Consider the following 17,742-nt stretch of genomic DNA (forward strand, 5'->3'; position numbering starts at 1 on the left):
TCCCTCCCATTTAGTTCTCATTTTCTCCCAGAAGTAAGTTTCACTGGTAGAGATGATGTATGCCATCAGTTATAGTCTTTATGCATGTGAACTTGTCTCAATGAATTGTGCACCCTTGATTTTTAGAATACGGAGCTTAAGTTTGTAATGACACATTTAACTATACTGGAATGCATTCCTTTACCTATTCTCAGTTTGCCAGCCTGCTCTGTATCAGCAAAACTGGCTGGAAAATCATTCTTTACGAACTTATCAAAAGGGAAAGATAGATCAAAACAACTCCTGAAGAGATTTGTCTGAAACTGCTCTGCTATTGAAGCTTTTAACTAATCTAGATGATGGAAGAATGCTTCTCAGATTTGCAAATAATACTGATCTGATAAGGATGGTGGTGAGTTTGAGGAAACAATTTCAGTTTAAAAGATCTGAAACAGTTGGAGAGATGGTCTGAAAAAATAGGGTGCTGTTCAGGCTGGAACAATGGACTGTGCAAAAACAAAGTGGAAACTCAGTGAGTTAAAGTCTGTAAAAAATTCAAGTGCAGGTAGACCACAAGCTCAGCAGTTTTATGATGTTACAACTGTAAACAATGGCAAGCCCTAGCCTAGGATATATAAATCAGAAGTGTAAGTCGCTATGCTACCAAATAATCCTTCTCTATTTAGTATGTCTCTTGTGGAGAAGAAATGCCCGGATGTGGATACTGTACTATAAGGAAGATGTTTGTGAATAAGAAAGGATACAGGTGAGAGATCAAGATCTAGAAATGAAATTGTAGAAAAGCGTTAATGATCTGGGTAGCTTAGCATTCAAAAAGAAGAATGAAAGAGGGGAGAACAGGGCATGGTAATATAAGAATTGTCTCTAAATGCCTCAGAGAGTGATTAATGTTAAATAATTATGTTTTAATTCCTGTGGTGAAGTTGTTAAGAACAATGAGCTTAAATTGCAGCAGAAAATTTTTTTTAGACCTTACATACCCCCCCTCCCCTTTTAAGTATAGTAAAGCAGAAGAATGCATAGATGGTGAAAATACTAAGGACTCCATCACTGACTCCTCACTGAGTGTCAGAAGCCTTTGACATCTGTCAGAAATAACATAGCAGTCTGTTGTGGATCTTGCTTTGGAGTATCAGAACGGAAAAATGTTTAAGACTATTAAGTAATTTTAAGAACTCCTTTGGACCTCTTTCTGTCTCAGGGGAGATGTGGATCTGGCAGAGGGAGCCCAGAAAAAGAGATGTATCAAGTAGAGAGACCACGTTCCTTGTTTCCACTTCCATGTTGCCCTTTGAGGCAGATTATGAAAGAAGGAAAAACTTCTGCTCTGTCATAACTAAATGTACCATCCCTTACCCTCCTTGTTTCTAAGAACTGGGTCAGCCACAAAATGCTTAAATAAGAATTATGCTGACATTACTTACTTTCATCTTCAATGTAGCCCTTCCAGTCAAACGGAGTCACTGTAGAATTAACCAATGTACCATTTTCACCTATGGTACTGTTTAGCTGGTAAGTAATATTTGTTTCCAAAGTAAAATTTTCTGGAGGCCACTGCAGGCATTTATTCCTCAGGTTGCCCATGAACAGTTGTAGCCCTATTAGTGCAAATACACTCAGACAAAACACAGTCAGGATCATAACATCCGAGAGCTTCTTCACAGACTGAATTAGGGCTCCCACGATAGTCTTCAAGCCTGTGAACGCAAAGATATTTTTATTCTAATATTCAAAACTTCTTTAAAATATAAAAAGACAGTCTCCCAATAGTTAGAGATTTCATGCAAAAGCCCAAATAAATGATTGTAATGTCTGTGAAATAACATTTTTGTGAAAAGCTTTTTCACTTGTGAAAATGAATAAATAGCTGAAATTTATGTCCATTTGAAACCGTGAATGGAATGAGTTGTGTATATTTCAAAACACTTGTTTTAATGCTGAAACAAGTGACAATTTATTCATGCTCTACATGAATCTCACATAAAATCTTCTTTCTTTTTATTCGTCAATACCTCTTGCCCCAAACCTTTGCTACTATCAGTTTTATAACATACTAGATTTAGAAGGCAGTAGTAAAAAACTGTTCAACAATAAACAGGTTTAAAATTTAATGCTATAAAACTGGAGAGGGTTTGGAAAATCATCAAATTTTAAGATAATAAATCCCCCATGCAATGCCCATGCTATTCTTTATTATCTTATTCCTTCATCTTCTTACTAAGTCAACATTTCAAACAGTTTTATTTTTGACACAAATATTCACAACAAATACCACATAACATCATGTAGGTAAGATACACATGGGTAAGAAATCTTCAGGATTACTGATATTCGTTGAATGTGGAGAAGAAAGCTTGACATCGTAGGATGCAAACCACACACACTGTGTACTGCAATGTCTCATGCAAGAATCTGTTAAACTCAAAGGCTGATTTCAAAAGGAAAGAGCTCATATTAAAAAGCAATGAATCAGAGATTTCAGTGAATACTAATATCTTCTGATTCCTGCTTTTTTTTTGCAGAAAGAAATAAGACTTATGTTTAAAAAAATTTGAATTCCATTTCAGTGAATTAAAGTCAGCCTCAGTGTTTAACCTCGCTCTCACCTGGAATGACTGATATTGTTTTCAAAGCTCGGAGAACTCTGAATGTTCTCAACGCTGAGACATTGCCCAGGTCCACAAACTCTGTCACATATCTGCAATAGGGGAGTTCACACACAAACACAATGACAGGATAAAAAGGAACAGTTGGGAGGTACAAGGGGCCTAACACCTTACACCAACTACTTCTTACCTGGAATTACAGAAATAGTTTTCAAAGCTCTCAATACTCTGAAAGATCGAAGAGCTGAAACATTGCCTAGGTTTACAAATTCTGTTACATACCTGTAGGATTAAATCACAGTTATTCAGAATTTAGGCAAAGTTTATGCTACTTACTCGGGTCTTTCATTAAGACCTCTTTGGCGTTTTTAGCAAAAAATTAAATAGCAACAGTCAGAGGTTTACCTTTCACTGCAGTTTGCCTTGCATTAACATGGTTTCAGAGCCTTCAGTTAAATTAAATGTCTCTGAAGTGAATCACAGTGATTTAACTTTGAAAGCCTAAAATTTATCTAGACTAGACTGGTAAGTTTGGAGAATGAAGACAAAGGGATGCTCCTTTTCTGCTCAGAGGAAAAAATGCAGGACATGAAATTAGCCTCTCTAATACTAGCTGTACTAATGGCTTCTGCAGTATTTATGTTTACATCAAAATATGCGTATTAGAATGGAAAATTTGTTTTAGACAAAAGTAAATCCATACAAGAGTTTCGATTTTATTAAATTGATATGTATCGATACTAATTTCATGCCCTTTTTGCCTTTCGCTTTCAAAGAAAAAGCAAAAAATGAAAACTTACGCAAAGGTAATGACAGTGAAATCAAGCCAGTTCCATGGATCTCGAAGAAAAGTAAAGTCTTCTAAGCAAAAGCCCCTTGCAATGATTTTTATGAGTGACTCAAAGGTGTAAATTCCCGTGAATGTATACCTGGAAAAAGTAAGAAAATTTAATCACAATAAGTAACAACGTTTTACATTGGTATCGGAAACCCAATCATCAAATGGAAGAATTTTTTACTTTAAAACTGAAAAAAAAAGTGAATAATAAGTAATTTCTTTTAAAATGCTTTATATTCATCAGAGATACTTGTGTATTTACAAGCTTTTACATGCGTTAGTTGTGTATTTACGTGCTGTTGAAGTATTTGACATAATTGGTCAAATAAATGACATATATAAAAAAATTATTGATGACATTCAGTTTAAAGGTATGCAACGCTATATCCATTACTGTAAACCAAGATAGATGTGAGCATAAGTTACTGGATACTGTCTGAATCACTAAAATCTAAACCATCTAGTATTAACTCTAAAAAGGGAAGAATATGAGCATGCACTGAATTCTCACTTTAGGAATACTTTTGCTTACATGCTGTCCTTAACTGACGTGTATGTATAGATACCCACAGTTCCACTATTAATGCAGTGGAGGAGTAAAAACATTGGATTCATGCTAAACCATGAAAATACGAGAAAAATAGCGGAATCTCACTAGAATACTATCTGTAAACAGCTTTCATTTTTTCTACCTAATCATTCTGCTAGATGGAGATTTAAATTATTCAACATTTCTGCATAGTTTAAACAGGAAATAGTAGCAGTGTTACCATAGTTGCTGCCAGCACACATAACTGCCATTACTGGCATGCCGACTCCCACAGGAGCAAAGCTATCTTTAAACAACTTATGAAACTTACTCTACATTCTTTGTCCAGTCTGGAGGGTTACTCATGGTCATAAATACACAGTTGGTTAAAATAGTGCACATGATAAGCATGCTGAATAATGTAGGCTAAGGGTTAAGGAAAATACAACAGTAATTCATACAATATCACATCAGCCATATATCTTAAGTACAGTAAAATATTGCTACTTATGTAAATCTTTTAGACTTTGGTAAACGTGGCACATATATTTTACTTAACATGATAGTTTACACTTTAGCACATTAAACTTTAATAATAGTCTTGATTTGTTGATGTCCTCGTGTTTTGTTTTTCAGCTGGTACTGAAAGGCTCTTGCACGGCTGGAAGGTAATGGGAGCTAACAGCTAAAACTGAAAGGACTTGCAGAATACTGTTTTACATAAGTACCTGACGTGACTGAATAAGTGTTACGCTTTCACTTCTGCAGTTTTGGTACAGAACTCAACAGCTAGCATATGCAATGTAAAAAAATGTTTATCCTATATGCCACGAGTCAGAGCTGTAGAGAAAGCACACATCACCCCAGCACCCAGCAGAGTCCGTCTGTCAAAATCACAGAACAAAAGAAAGAATTCTGATTTTAATTGATGAAGTGACTATATTCCATGTTTCCCTATCACTATCTTAGCAGGACATGTTTCAGTCATGGAATCCCACAGAGAGGTCATAGATTAATGTGAATAATTTTCCAGCATTATTTTTGTGCTCTCTCAAAACATGTTAGCAGCAAAAGAAGCATTTCTTGTTCTACCAATGTTATAATTTGAAAATGGTTCCATAGTGCTTCGTGGTCAATTGCTTGAAAAACATAGAAAACTGGTGAAAATTAGAATGAAAAATAGTTTTTATTCAGAGTTCCAGAAGGAACAGTTAAGTATTCTGAGACTATGAAACCTAGACTAATGGCTCAAAGCAGCTTGTGGTAGGGAGGTGGGATAGTCCACTTGGGGCTTCAATTACACCCAAAGTAATGTTCTTGGCTTACAAGATCACTGTCTCTACAAACAGTATAGTCCTTCCCTTTTCATGTCAATAAAATATTATTCATACATTTGTAAATACTGAAGTAACCAAACTCAACCGAAACCTGAGTGAAAATGGCCACATGATGGCAGCAAAAAATAAGAACCACTAACATCTTTATGCCAAGTGGTAAACTCAGCTCTAGTTTTATCTCTAGTCACCTCTCTAAATGATATGTTCCTTAAAAATAGTTGCGTCAACATAACTGGCAAAGAAACTAGCTTAAACTGAAGAAAGCCATTTACAGATAAACTTGTATATGAGAGACCAGCAAAATATATATATATATTTGTGGGTTTTTTTTTTTTTTCAACTCAGGTAGATAGCATTTTGATTTTTAGGGTATATTTTTATGCCCTGGACAAAAAGCTACACAAAAATACAACCCTTCACTCCAGGTAAAAGAGGAATAAGAGAAGTAACATCTCAGCCCAAACTTTGCAGAAAAATTGTGCCAGCATTAAGATCATTGCATACAGCCGCTAACAATTCAGACTTGAGCTCATCTTCTCAAGTAAACATCCAAATCACAGGGAAGGAATTAGCTGCCTGATTCCCATAGATAGTTGGGTGACCTTTGTCTAAATGCATGACCAAGAAGTGAATATTGTGATATCTTTCATTATGTGACTCAACTCATTTTGAGGATCACGTTTTCATACAAGCTCTGTGCAGTAAAAATCATTGTTCAGGGGCTTAGAATAAATGTTTAGAATGCCTTACAATGCTTGTTATAGTCCAGACAGCTCTAAAGAGTCTGACTTAATATAATTGGGAAATTCTTTAAATGAAGAGAATCTATTTTGGTAGTTGAAAAACCAGGAGATGCCTAGCTGCAGCTTCAGTAGTTTCATGAAAGAGTTAAAGAAGTGAAGTGTCCTTTTAGGAGAGCTGAGGTTTTATCCCTCTGCAGTGTATTACGTGTTTACAGCTAGGTATCATTCATAACAAAAAGGCCACGGGTAGATCCTTGCACTTTGCTCACTCTGTACATAACCCACCACATCTGTAAGCTGCGTGGCCAGTGCTTTCACTCTCAAAGGGAGCAGATGCTCAATAAGGGCTAACATACTTTGAATATAGACTCTGGCCACGCTTTCTCTTATTGGAATCTCAAACATAAGTGACACATTCAACATCTATGCATCTTTTCCTTCTCCCACATTTTGAGTGTTTGATTTACAGCCTCAACATTCCCTTAATTTACTATTTTATGTCCTATAGTAATACAACTATACGTATGGGCAAACAATTCTGATATACAATGAGTTCTTCATGGAAAATGTACCAGCTTTTCCATACTCTTCCTATATAGGCAAGCAGTAGCTTTAGAGGCACTATACAGCCTCAAGCTAATCAATTAGTGAAGCAGCTGAAGTCTGTTCCACCAGTGTGGACCTGGTGGAAGATAAAGATTGGAAAAAGCAAACATTGCCACTTGGTTTCAGAGATACCGGCTGGCAGTCAGGCCGCACTGAGTAACACTGGAATTTCAGCTTCCAAACGATAACACATTCTCTAGAGCATGTCCCTGTTCCTTTCCAACACTCCTTGCACTCTGCAGCTCCAGGCACTGTCACCTCACTTCCCTCCTCCCCCCCACCATCTGCTCAGCCACTCACCTGTTCTTACCTTTTCATCCTTTCTTACTAATTGAAAATCTGGCCATCTCCTATCACTCTTCCATTGCCCCCTCGGTTCTACACTCTGCTTTAAGTCAAGGCAGGCGGGTAAAATGGGGAAAAAACAACAGGCAAAATACCAGGAGGTGAGTCCACAGGGCACAAGAGAGAAATTCCTTCCGTTACCAGTTCCTGAATCTGGTATTACAGTAGGTACCAGCAGTGTGGAAGAATAATTGCAGGGGTAAGTCTCTGAGCACTGAAAAGAGACACTTTCTTTGCAAGGGGAGCAACATCTGACCACATGTCTGGGCACATGTGATCACAGTGCCCTATACAGAGGTTCAGAGAATTTGGAGGACATACCAGTGAAGGTTTTCCAACCAATTTAATTCTGCTCAATACACATCTTTCACACTGAAAGGCACAGTTCTGTTCTGATGGCCAAAATGCCAAACACACATCTCAAAACATAAGGGCAGTAGAGCTTATTGATAAAGATCAGAGAATCATAAAAAATAATAAGCAAATTATCCCTAATCTTTTTCTTATAGGTGGCTAAACTTGTATAAGCAGCTGAAATCTGCCGAAAGCTGTATTATGGAATATATTACATGGTTCTTAAACGTATTCAGATTTGCAGTGATTGTACTATACCAAAGTAAAAAAACCCAATCAACCAACGAACAAACCTATGCAACTATTCTTATGTTTTAGATTAAAAAAACCTCACCCCACCACCCCTCCCCATCCCCATCTATATCTAAGACAAAAATAGCCCATCCCATAGTTGGCTGATTGGAAAAGACTTCAGACCATATAGTGAGAGGAAGCCTTCTCCTATAATAGAGCTAAATTACACAATCAGTTAATGGATAGAAGGAAAATACTGGAATTGCATATTGTTTATTAGAATTACTTTTGTTCTGACTGCCATCAAGACCAGCTGGATACTCTTTGAACACAATTAGGAAGAACTTAGAACCAAAACCAAACTCAGTAATCAGTACACCAGTACACAGCTAGCACAGATGCAGGGTTGGAAGGTATTGTAAACTAGTCTATAACTTGGACCAGATAAGCATTCATTAGAAGCTTCAATCTGACAGTATCTGGCTGCATATTCTCACCATCACCACCACCGTGCCTATAGGTTTCTGTCAGGTCCCTTAGCTACTGTTGCCAAAAGCTCCCCGATTTCTCGCCAGACACCTTCCTCCCCTTCTCTCATTGCTTTAACTTCCAGGGAGTTCAGAGGAAAAGGTCTTCTGTATCAGCAGAGACCAGCCACATTTCTTCCTTTTCCCAAAGTCCTAGAAGGTTCTGCCTTTGACTAACTGTTCAATCTTAAAAGTCTTTCTGTCATACTGAAGTTTTCATTTGGTGACTACTTTTTGCAGTCCTGGGGTTTTGCAAGAAATGTGCAGCAAAACCTCACCTGCTAGAAATTCCCATCAACCTGTCACAAACTTCAGGCACCAATCTCACATACCAGTCTGAAATTTACCTTGTGCGCCATCCCCTCAGTTATGGTCCCCCAATCTGTCCACCATCTGCACATACAGATGCTTTACAAAACTGCCTGCAGGACCACCGCTGCCTGTGCTTTCTGGCAATGTATTAAAGCTGTCGGAGGCTTATAGCATAACTGGGCAGGTTTGGGAATGTGAGATTCAGCATACCTGAACCAGGTTTCCCAGCATACTGCTATAACAGACTCTAAAGCTGGTCTTGAGGACGACCTCAGAAGGACCCCTAAAATGCACTATAAACATACCCCTGAGCTAGATGTTCCTGAGCAGCTGCGTATCTGCCTAATTGCTTGTAAAACTCAGGGCTTTTCTGGAATTTCTGAACGCAATCTTTTCCTTTTTTTTTTTTTTTTTAAGGTTTTATGAATAGTCTTTGTAGTGCAAGAAAGTATCTGTGATGCAAAAAAATTCAATGTTAAAATATATCTAAAGAAACTTTTCCAAAAAATTGATCATGGTAGCTTCTGAAACCCATCTGCAGATTTGTACAGCAGAATTACTGAAATTCGGAATAGCTAAAATGCATTTTCTAGTATTTTTATAAATACATATCTTCTAGTATTTATAAAACCTTACCATATCTTCCACTGTGAAATAAAGATGAAATTACCCATCTATGAAATCCTTTATTTACAATGAAATAGAAAGAATCATGAATTTTATTAATTTCAGTGTGTAACATATTGAACAACCATTGAAAAAGGATATGAATGTACCAAAATTTTAATAGCTATTTTTCTAAGAGGATTGAAGGGAGTTAAAACGTAGAGGGCAGAGGTGGCACTGAATCGAAAGATTGCCTTCCCTTTATTCAATACTATAAAGGTCTGAAAAAGAGAAAGAAAAGATATTTTATAAATGCGTATTCACTGTAAATGTTCATTTTAAAACTGTTCCTAGTGACCAGTCACCAAAACTGTAAATTTTTAAATAGATAATACACATGACTCATTTCTTAAATAAAACTTATATCCAGTACTTACCTGATGTACTGGACATGACAATATAGCTTTAAATATAGAACATTCTATTAATTCATGTTTTTATATACTACCTCATAAAAAAACTCAGTAATGATACATTTACATGAGGTTTCTTGTGAAAAATTAACTAAAATTATGATTTTGTATGTTTTCCCCGATAAAAATCTCTTTTTCCTCTTTGAAATGCCATAAGCAGGAAACCTTACCTGTGGATGTTAGTAATGTACAAAATAAATCCTTATAGAAACTGATTTAACGGACTACTCAATTGTTCATATTTTTTATTCTAGCCTGTTTCTTGGTCTTTGTGCTAAGGAGAGAGGGAAATAGCAGTAACACATGTAGTCATGATTAGGTGGGTCTCTGAGGACTGTGGGCATCTGAATACACCTTACATCTGAATATACCAGGAGAGAAAGAAATCCATCCCAGAAGACCTCCCGCACAATTGTGGTTTGCAGGTGCGAAACTTTCCAGAACACCATACTTGTGAAATTTAAATTTTAACATCTAAAGAACCTATAAAATTTAGATAAATTTAGAGGCACACAAGCCTTACTTCAGAAAACTGTAGAAGTCTGTAGAGTGAAAGCTTATGTATTTTTCTCAGAGAAATCTGTGAGCTGAATATAAATGGTATGAGAGCAAACCCTACAAACATTGCTTTGCTTCCACCGTAGGCCATCATGGCTGCAACAGTATTAACACTACAGCACAGGAAACAAGGACGTGGACTGTCAGATTTCTTTGTGGCACTGAGGTGCTCTTCAACTGCAAGATCCATCAGAAAATAACGAAAAACACTGCAGAGGAAAGCTCAGTAACTCAGAAGGAAGCTGCCTGCAGTGGAAGGGACGATGCAACGATTATAGCCTGTATTGAAACTGAATTAAAGGTATTGAAGAATTTGCCCAAGATAAATGTCCAGTATTGTCCTTTTTTTTTGGTCAGAATTGTATATTTTGTAAATCTTCCGGTTTTTTTGTTACATTGCGGACAAAGCGAGCTGTAAGCTAGAATGCCAGTGGAAGCACAGGAAAGGGTACATTGGCCTCTTGTGGTGGCCATGACGTACGCATCACCTCAAGACTATAAGCAAGTGGACTACAAGGCTATTTCTGGGAAGGCTCTCAGACAGAGAGGTTTAAGAAGGGTAATTCTTAAGTCTGCTTAGATTTGAAAACTTGGTATGTATAGCCGATAAAGTACAGTTACAAATCTCTGGGACCACCCAGGAAGTGAAGAGAAATGTGGAGATGAGGGTTTCAGCCTCATCTGAAACAGATACCAAATACTGAAGGCAAAGAAGAAGGAGGGATTAAACTCTGAAGAAAACATTTCCCAGACCCTACTCACTTGCTGCCTTCTTCTCTAAGCTCTCTCCATCATAGCTTTACACTGTCCACCTGCCTATACAGACCAAACACCTTAAAAGGCACATTAACAGTGAGGCTTTATATTGCCTTAGTACAAAATCAGGATACATAGGAATGGTATAAGACATGTATTTGATTTCCCTGCTTCTGCACAGAAAAGGAGAAACTGCATATGAAACAGGACAGAGAGAGCAAGCCTGAGCTAATGTCTCCAAATTGCACTTCAGTTATGGATTACAGATTACAACCTTCGAAGTATAACTGCAGATGACTTGACCTTAAATGAAGCTTTCATTTTAAATACCGAAGCAACCAAGCAGATGAATGATTTTTTGGCAAAACATCTGAAAGCCTCACACCCCAAGGGGGAAGGTGAGTTTCCCCTCCCAGGTCTGTCCTCAGCCCCCAGGACTCACAGATCTGAGGCCTCCAGGCTCACGCTCTTGCGCTTTTGTAGCTATGATGTAGTTGACAAAACACATTTAAAAAAAAAACCCCACAAAAAAACCCCAACAAAAAACACACTCTCGCTACTAACTTTGTATCTAAGACTACACCACCTACATTTAGTCAACCTACATTTAAAAAAAAAAAAATCCCTTGAACACAAGCATATTAAACATACATCTCTTTTTCTAACATGCCTTATGGAAAATAACAGCATGCTGGCACAGCTCCAGTTTCACTTGGAAGCTGCTGCTATTTTAGCTGTTCTACTTTCTGCTGCCCAGCATAAGCAGAACCAACAAGACATAAATTCCCTCCTTCCGTTTTAATTTTTCACTCAAAGCAACTTTGTGACTGGAGCCTTCAGCATGACTTTGTTGGTCCTCTGACTTCTAGCCTTAAACATGAACTAAAATCATATCTCATCTCTAAAGAATAATTTTCATTTAAAAAATTATGGAAAACAGCTGATATCTAATCCCTGTGTAAGCTTCCCTCTCTGGTAAGTCTGTTGTATCTCACTCCAGTCTCAACCCAGATGCAAGCCAATGTGTAGGCAGTGTGGATGAACATGAAATATTGTACCCAAAGCTGTCAGTACAAAGTAGATATACACAGAGAAAAGCTAAGTAAATTCAAAACAAATTGTAAGATTACTGTTCACATATGAAAGATTATGTATACTTTTCAGGGCTTAGGTTTTATGAAGTGCTTTAATCACTTTATAAAGGCAGGAGACCTGCTCACATTCAAAGCACTCAAGTGTGAATATAAATTCAAAGAAAACCTTAAAGTCCTTTATTTTCAGCTTTTGCATCTGTAAGCTGGATCTCAGTTCTGTGACTTCTGCCATATTTGGTATAAACCCAGAAACTGCATTCTTAGCAGGGCAAAAAAAAAAGGAGTATTTTGAGAAGATGTAGCTAAGAAGGTAGAAGAGTCCACACTGAACAAAAATAGGGTTCTCAAAGAACCTCCTAGCACAAAGAGTTCTTAAAACTTTATTTCTCCTCTCCTTTCTCCCAATTAACTTTAAACATAGTTTCCAGAAGGCTACATTTAGCAGATGGATTCCATTACATTTCCACTTCCTGCAGTTAAATAAACACCGTCTAAAATCTTACAGGACCTTCTGAAAGGCAAAAGGTGACGTATTCTTGAGCTGGGTCCTTAGCTTCTTGGGAAAAAGCCCCAGAGACAGTTAGAACAAGAGACTCATGGCATTTTGGAAGTTGGAATTTCTTATTTTTGTGGTTATATTTTGAAACTATGTTTCTAGCAAGACCTTAATTTTTTCCTTTGCTAGAACATTTAACTTAAAATTTTTCACTGACAGCTATCAAAAGTATCCAAAATCACCAGTGCATTCACATTTTCTGATGTAAGTGAAGTGGAATAAAGCAATATTGAAGAATCTTTTTATTTCTGCAACCCAAGACAAGGCTGAGAATCCCAGGAGCTAGTGGTTTGAACAGATTATGGACTGATATTACCAAGTGCCAGAGGCGCTTTTCTGACAGACATCATTCAACATCCTTCCAGCAAGAGGTATGGAGTGGCAGCCAACAATTCTACATCTATATTATAGCAGGAAGAAAATGAAGTAAAGCCCATGTAGTTCCACCTATTCTTTCCCTCCTCTTTAATGTAGCAGCCTTGGTTCAAGAGAAAATATGCAGCCCTTGAAGCACAAAACCAAGTGGACCAGATTTTGATGTGTGCCTGCAGGTCAGGATCTTACGAGGTTCCAGCTGATCCTTTCCCTATAGACAGAGGTTTGAACCTCCTTGATCCTTTGTGATGGCAGCTTGGGTCTGAGCAGGCAGTCACTATTATACTGGGAACATGCCAATTTGCACTTACACAGAAGCAGAACACACACACACACACACAAAAAGGGTAAAATCCACACTAATTTTTACTCAGTTTTGGATTAAAAAAAAAGAGCACTGCAACCATTAAGAATACTAAACTTCACAGTTCTAAAGACCACCATTATTGACCACCACAGTCATCAGCATTTCATTATAATAAAAGTGTAAGAATATAAGAGCAGGTCCTATATCATATTATAATAAAATTATAATGTTCCAAGGGTACAGTTGCTGGCATACCTGTGATACACTGTAAATCAGTAATATTATCAGGTGTGTGAATTTGCTGTAACGGGCTGTTCTGCTGTCAAACAGCAGTTATCAATTTTTTCCTTTCCCTTTCAGCTTCAGATTAATATCGGGCATTAATGTGTCCCCTTTGATTCTAGGATTTTCATAGCAGCATAGTTAGAAAACTATAAAACTCGCACACCTCTCTGGTTTTGTTTCTCTTAACAGGTTTTCCCATTTAAAACTTTTCATCTCAGGGCTACCTTATCCACAAATTAAAGTTCTCACACCAGCTCAACACTTTTATTTATTTGTGCCTTTTTCTGTATTAAACTGTATTAAGCCATGGCAAGCAAAAACCTATTGCTTAAGAAAAAAGTCCGAAGGGTGAAATGTAAAACACTCTAGATGAGGTTTCAACATTCAATGCATGCAAAAAATATACTGAACTTGTTCAATCTTGCTACAAAAATAGGAGAAAACCTCCAGGAAATGGGATGAAATACTTGCATATGAGGCAGATGATGGATGATTTCACTCATGACCCAAATTTGGAATAAGAAAAGATACTCTTAAAATTCTTGCACAGGTTTCCTGAATAAACACTGTGACCATGTTCATTAGTACCATTCGATCAGTGCTGTAGGTAACCATTTCTATTTCCCATTTGAAAGTTTAGAAGCCAAACTGATGTAGTGCCTGTTGATCAATCAGGCATAGTTCATACTCTTAACAGAAGTCTGAAGCAGCAGTGGCATCTGCTAACCCATACACTTGTCCTAACCCTTTCTCGCAAATAAATACTTATCAGATCTGTAAAATTTCAGATACATACTTCCCCAGGCAGAAATATAAAATCTCTAACCATTGTGCAGCAGTTGTCAGACTGTCACACTGGGACGGGGTGTACTGATAGACTTCTTGGCTTTACAAGGTAGAATTCAGAGAGGCATAAAGAGAAAGCTGAAATGGTAAATGGTGCAGAGGTAAATGATTTGACCAAAGTGTCCTTCACAACTGCCTAGAGATGTTCATTCCTGCTTCAGGCTTTTCTCAAACTATTTCTCTTTCTGAGACTTCCAGGAGCATCAACAGCTACCAATTGTCTCAAAAAGGGAAGTGAAACAAGTTAGAAGTCTTCCCAGAATTCACATACAGCTAGACAAGAAAATCTAGGAATTAGATATTTTAAAGTTAAATTACTGATGCAAAATTGACATAAATGTTGGATTTCAGTTAGGAAAGGCTATTCTCCTCCTAATGCAGGAGACAAAAGGACAACTGTAATGTGTGAGTAAGTTTAGTCTTTGACTGACAAGGCTGTTTCTATTTCTGTCCTGTAGATGATTAAAGCATATGCATAGAGAGGACGTGTGGACTTCAGCACAGAGATAATCCCAGTGGGTACGTGACTTGTCTGTTGAAGTTATTTAGTGTGCAAATAAAAAGATTCTTCCTTTCAAATAGTACAGAATAGTACAGAAACTTGGCTGCATATGTTCATCTGGTTTCACTCCATTTCTTGCAACTATCATCAGGCCTGGCTGTATTAAACTGTACTCAGTTTTTAGCTCCATCTGTGAAGGGACTGAAAGGGTCTTCCATTTCTAAGTGCTCTAGAGGCGTACCTGTAGGTAATACCTATTATGTATCTTTTTTCACTGTAAGGCACACAAGACAGACTGATTTGACTATAAAGCTCCAGAATGAGCAGTGGGCAGGTAGGGATATAATTATATGTGATTTTATATCATGAACAGACACAATTAGTACAGAACTCTACAAGGCCTGCTTTTATAGAAATGCATCTTTTATCTTTGTAAAAGTAGAGCTGTGATTTAAAGATAAATCTCTGTACACTGTGAATGGCAGATAAAGGCTCTTTCAGAGGCATCAAATAATAAAGATAAAAATATTTTTCTTTCACATAGTATTTTCTCTCTTGTCAAAATAGGAGTCAAATCACATGAAATTTAGCAAGCTAAGACACTTAGAACACAGCACTTTATAAATATCAAGACAGGAGTTATTTTGATTTTCAGAGTTTTCATAATCAGAGTATCTAATAATTAAAGCATCACCCATGCTAGCTATCATTATAAACTGTGAACCTTTTCTACTGCATATGGGCTGTGCAACAGAATGATCCTGAAAGGATTCCAGGGCTGTTCAAGGCCAGTTTCACCAGAAACTCCTAAATCAGTTTTATACTCTCTTGATGAAATTTTCTGCTTATGTGTGTATTTCTCTGTTGATTCCATAAAAGGACTAGGTGTACAACAAGAGCAGAAGATGTTTGATGCCAGTGATACATATACATTGTGCCTTCCCAAAAGTTAGTAAATAAATACTTAATATCTTTAAGTTATATCAAGTGATTTAGCTAGTATATGTTTTTAGAACGCATTTACCCTCATGTGCTCTTGGCACACTGGTCTTCCTGCTTTACATAAGGACAAATTTTGCAGTAATTTTATTTTTAGAATTAAACTAATAAAATTGGCAGTAAATGTAACGTTATGACTGATTGTATAATATAGTTGTACAATGTATATAGCAGGGTATAGATAAATAGTGTAAAAATCTAGGCTTCTATTCCCTGCTCTCTCAATTGTCAGGAAAGTGCCCACCATCCTCTATGGTACGGAAAAGAATCCGTCATCCTTAATGGTTACTAATCTTTCATCCTTTTCTTTTAATTTGCATCAACATTTATTCCTTTCATATAATTGAATTTATATCAAAGGAACGTTTATTTCAAAGCTGAAACATAATATGTTGACTTTGATTATAAGTAAAATATAATACCCGTACAAATATCTGTGTACATAGAAGATGTCATACTTTGCAAACTTTAAAAGAGTGGATTTCTATTGAAACTGAGTACACCAACACACCACACTTTCTCTAAGGTTCTTCAGATTTAATACTGGCGGCATAGCACGTTTTGTTCCCAGAGATCTGCTTTGATAGCAAATTCTTAGGAAAATTTCCACATTATTAAATTAACATTTTCCTATATGGTTGCAAATTAACAGACTGAAGTAACAAGCCATATGACCCATTCCATGAAAATGAAATAAATATGATAAAGCACTCCAAACACTGACATGTGAACAGGATTGATACTAGACTCACTTTTTTATTGATGTAATATGGGTCCATGTCTTCCAAGGGCTCAGACACCATTCCTGGAGGTATGTCACCGTAAATAAATGGAAGTGTTTTTCCTGCCTCCAAATCACTGTTTGGCTTTGGCCCATTTTCATCATCATCTTTACGATCTTGTTTAGAATTCTTGGCTTTTTCTGCAGCAATGCGTTGTTCAATAGCTGCAAGAGACTCTCTAGTGAAGAATTGGAAGCTGTCTGGTCCTGGTGGTACAAGCACTGACTGCTCCATCTTTTCATCCTGCACATTTTAATTACCATTTATTCTTCTGCATAGGAAAATACTAGAAGAAAGCAGGAAAAGAAGAAAAAAAAATAATCAAACATGTTCAAATCACCAAGTAAGAAAGATACAAGATTTATTTTATGTTATCTTAAAATCACCTCACAATCCTCTGGAATCAATCAGGATTATATTGATAACTATAAATAATACAGCTCATCAGAGCTAATGCAGAAATTTCCACTGAGTTCAGCGAGAGTATCAGAAAACAAGTGCTGTAGAATCAGAACTTTTACTAAACAAAAATTAACTCTGCGTATTCTGAGGTAACAAAGCAGTAAGTTTTTGTATGGGTAGTTATTCTAGATGATAAGAACAACAATTACATATTCTTATTTCAGTTTAACAGTTATTACATATATGGTTCTTTATTCAATAGAAGCAACAGGATAATTCTGGAAGTATTCTAATATACATATTTATTTATATATTGCAACTGAGAAAATAAACCAGGCAGGGTGGGGAGAGAGGGAATTATTATTGATGCTACTGAATAATTTTCTGATTACATCAGACATAGAGAGGCAATATTTGGGCACACTCATGCCTGAATGTAAAGAGATATTTGCAGTGTCCACCCATTGCTGGGATCCTCGTGAAATGAGCCTTTCAGGGGACTTCAGGGTCAATGTAGGTCATTGAAATAAGCTAGAGAGATGGAATGACAGAAAAGGAAGAATACAAGAGATGACGGGTGGGGGACATATTGAAACAAACATATGTGACAAACAAAAAACAGGAATTATGCAAAGAAGCTGAAAAAGGTGAGGAAAATAGAGCAAAAATGGAAACAAAAGAAGACTGTAAATTAACATAGAAAGAATTAAGGGAGAAAGTGGAGAATGTGATAAGAAAAAACTAGGAAGACTGGAAGATTAATAGTATAA

General features: G+C 36.9%; 1 protein-coding gene across 1 annotated transcript; it reads right to left on the reverse strand.

Moving 5' to 3' along the window:
- Window positions 1-1,424: 1,424 nt before the first annotated feature.
- On the reverse strand, window positions 1,425-16,859 carry LOC104501598 (sodium channel protein type 1 subunit alpha-like; the record flags this gene model as incomplete). The annotated part of the gene is made up of 6 exons (XM_010145435.1): window positions 16,541-16,859; window positions 9,200-9,318; window positions 4,305-4,394; window positions 3,407-3,535; window positions 2,607-2,698; window positions 1,425-1,697 (listed from the first exon to the last, which is right to left on the reverse strand). Coding segments are annotated over exons 1-6 (967 nt in total), but the record flags the coding sequence as incomplete, so codon positions are not given.
- Window positions 16,860-17,742: the final 883 nt, after the last annotated feature.

The sequence above is a fragment of the Buceros rhinoceros genome, unplaced genomic scaffold (assembly GCF_000710305.1).
Source record: "Buceros rhinoceros silvestris isolate BGI_N320 unplaced genomic scaffold, ASM71030v1 scaffold19571, whole genome shotgun sequence".
Lineage (NCBI taxonomy): Eukaryota > Metazoa > Chordata > Aves > Bucerotiformes > Bucerotidae > Buceros > Buceros rhinoceros.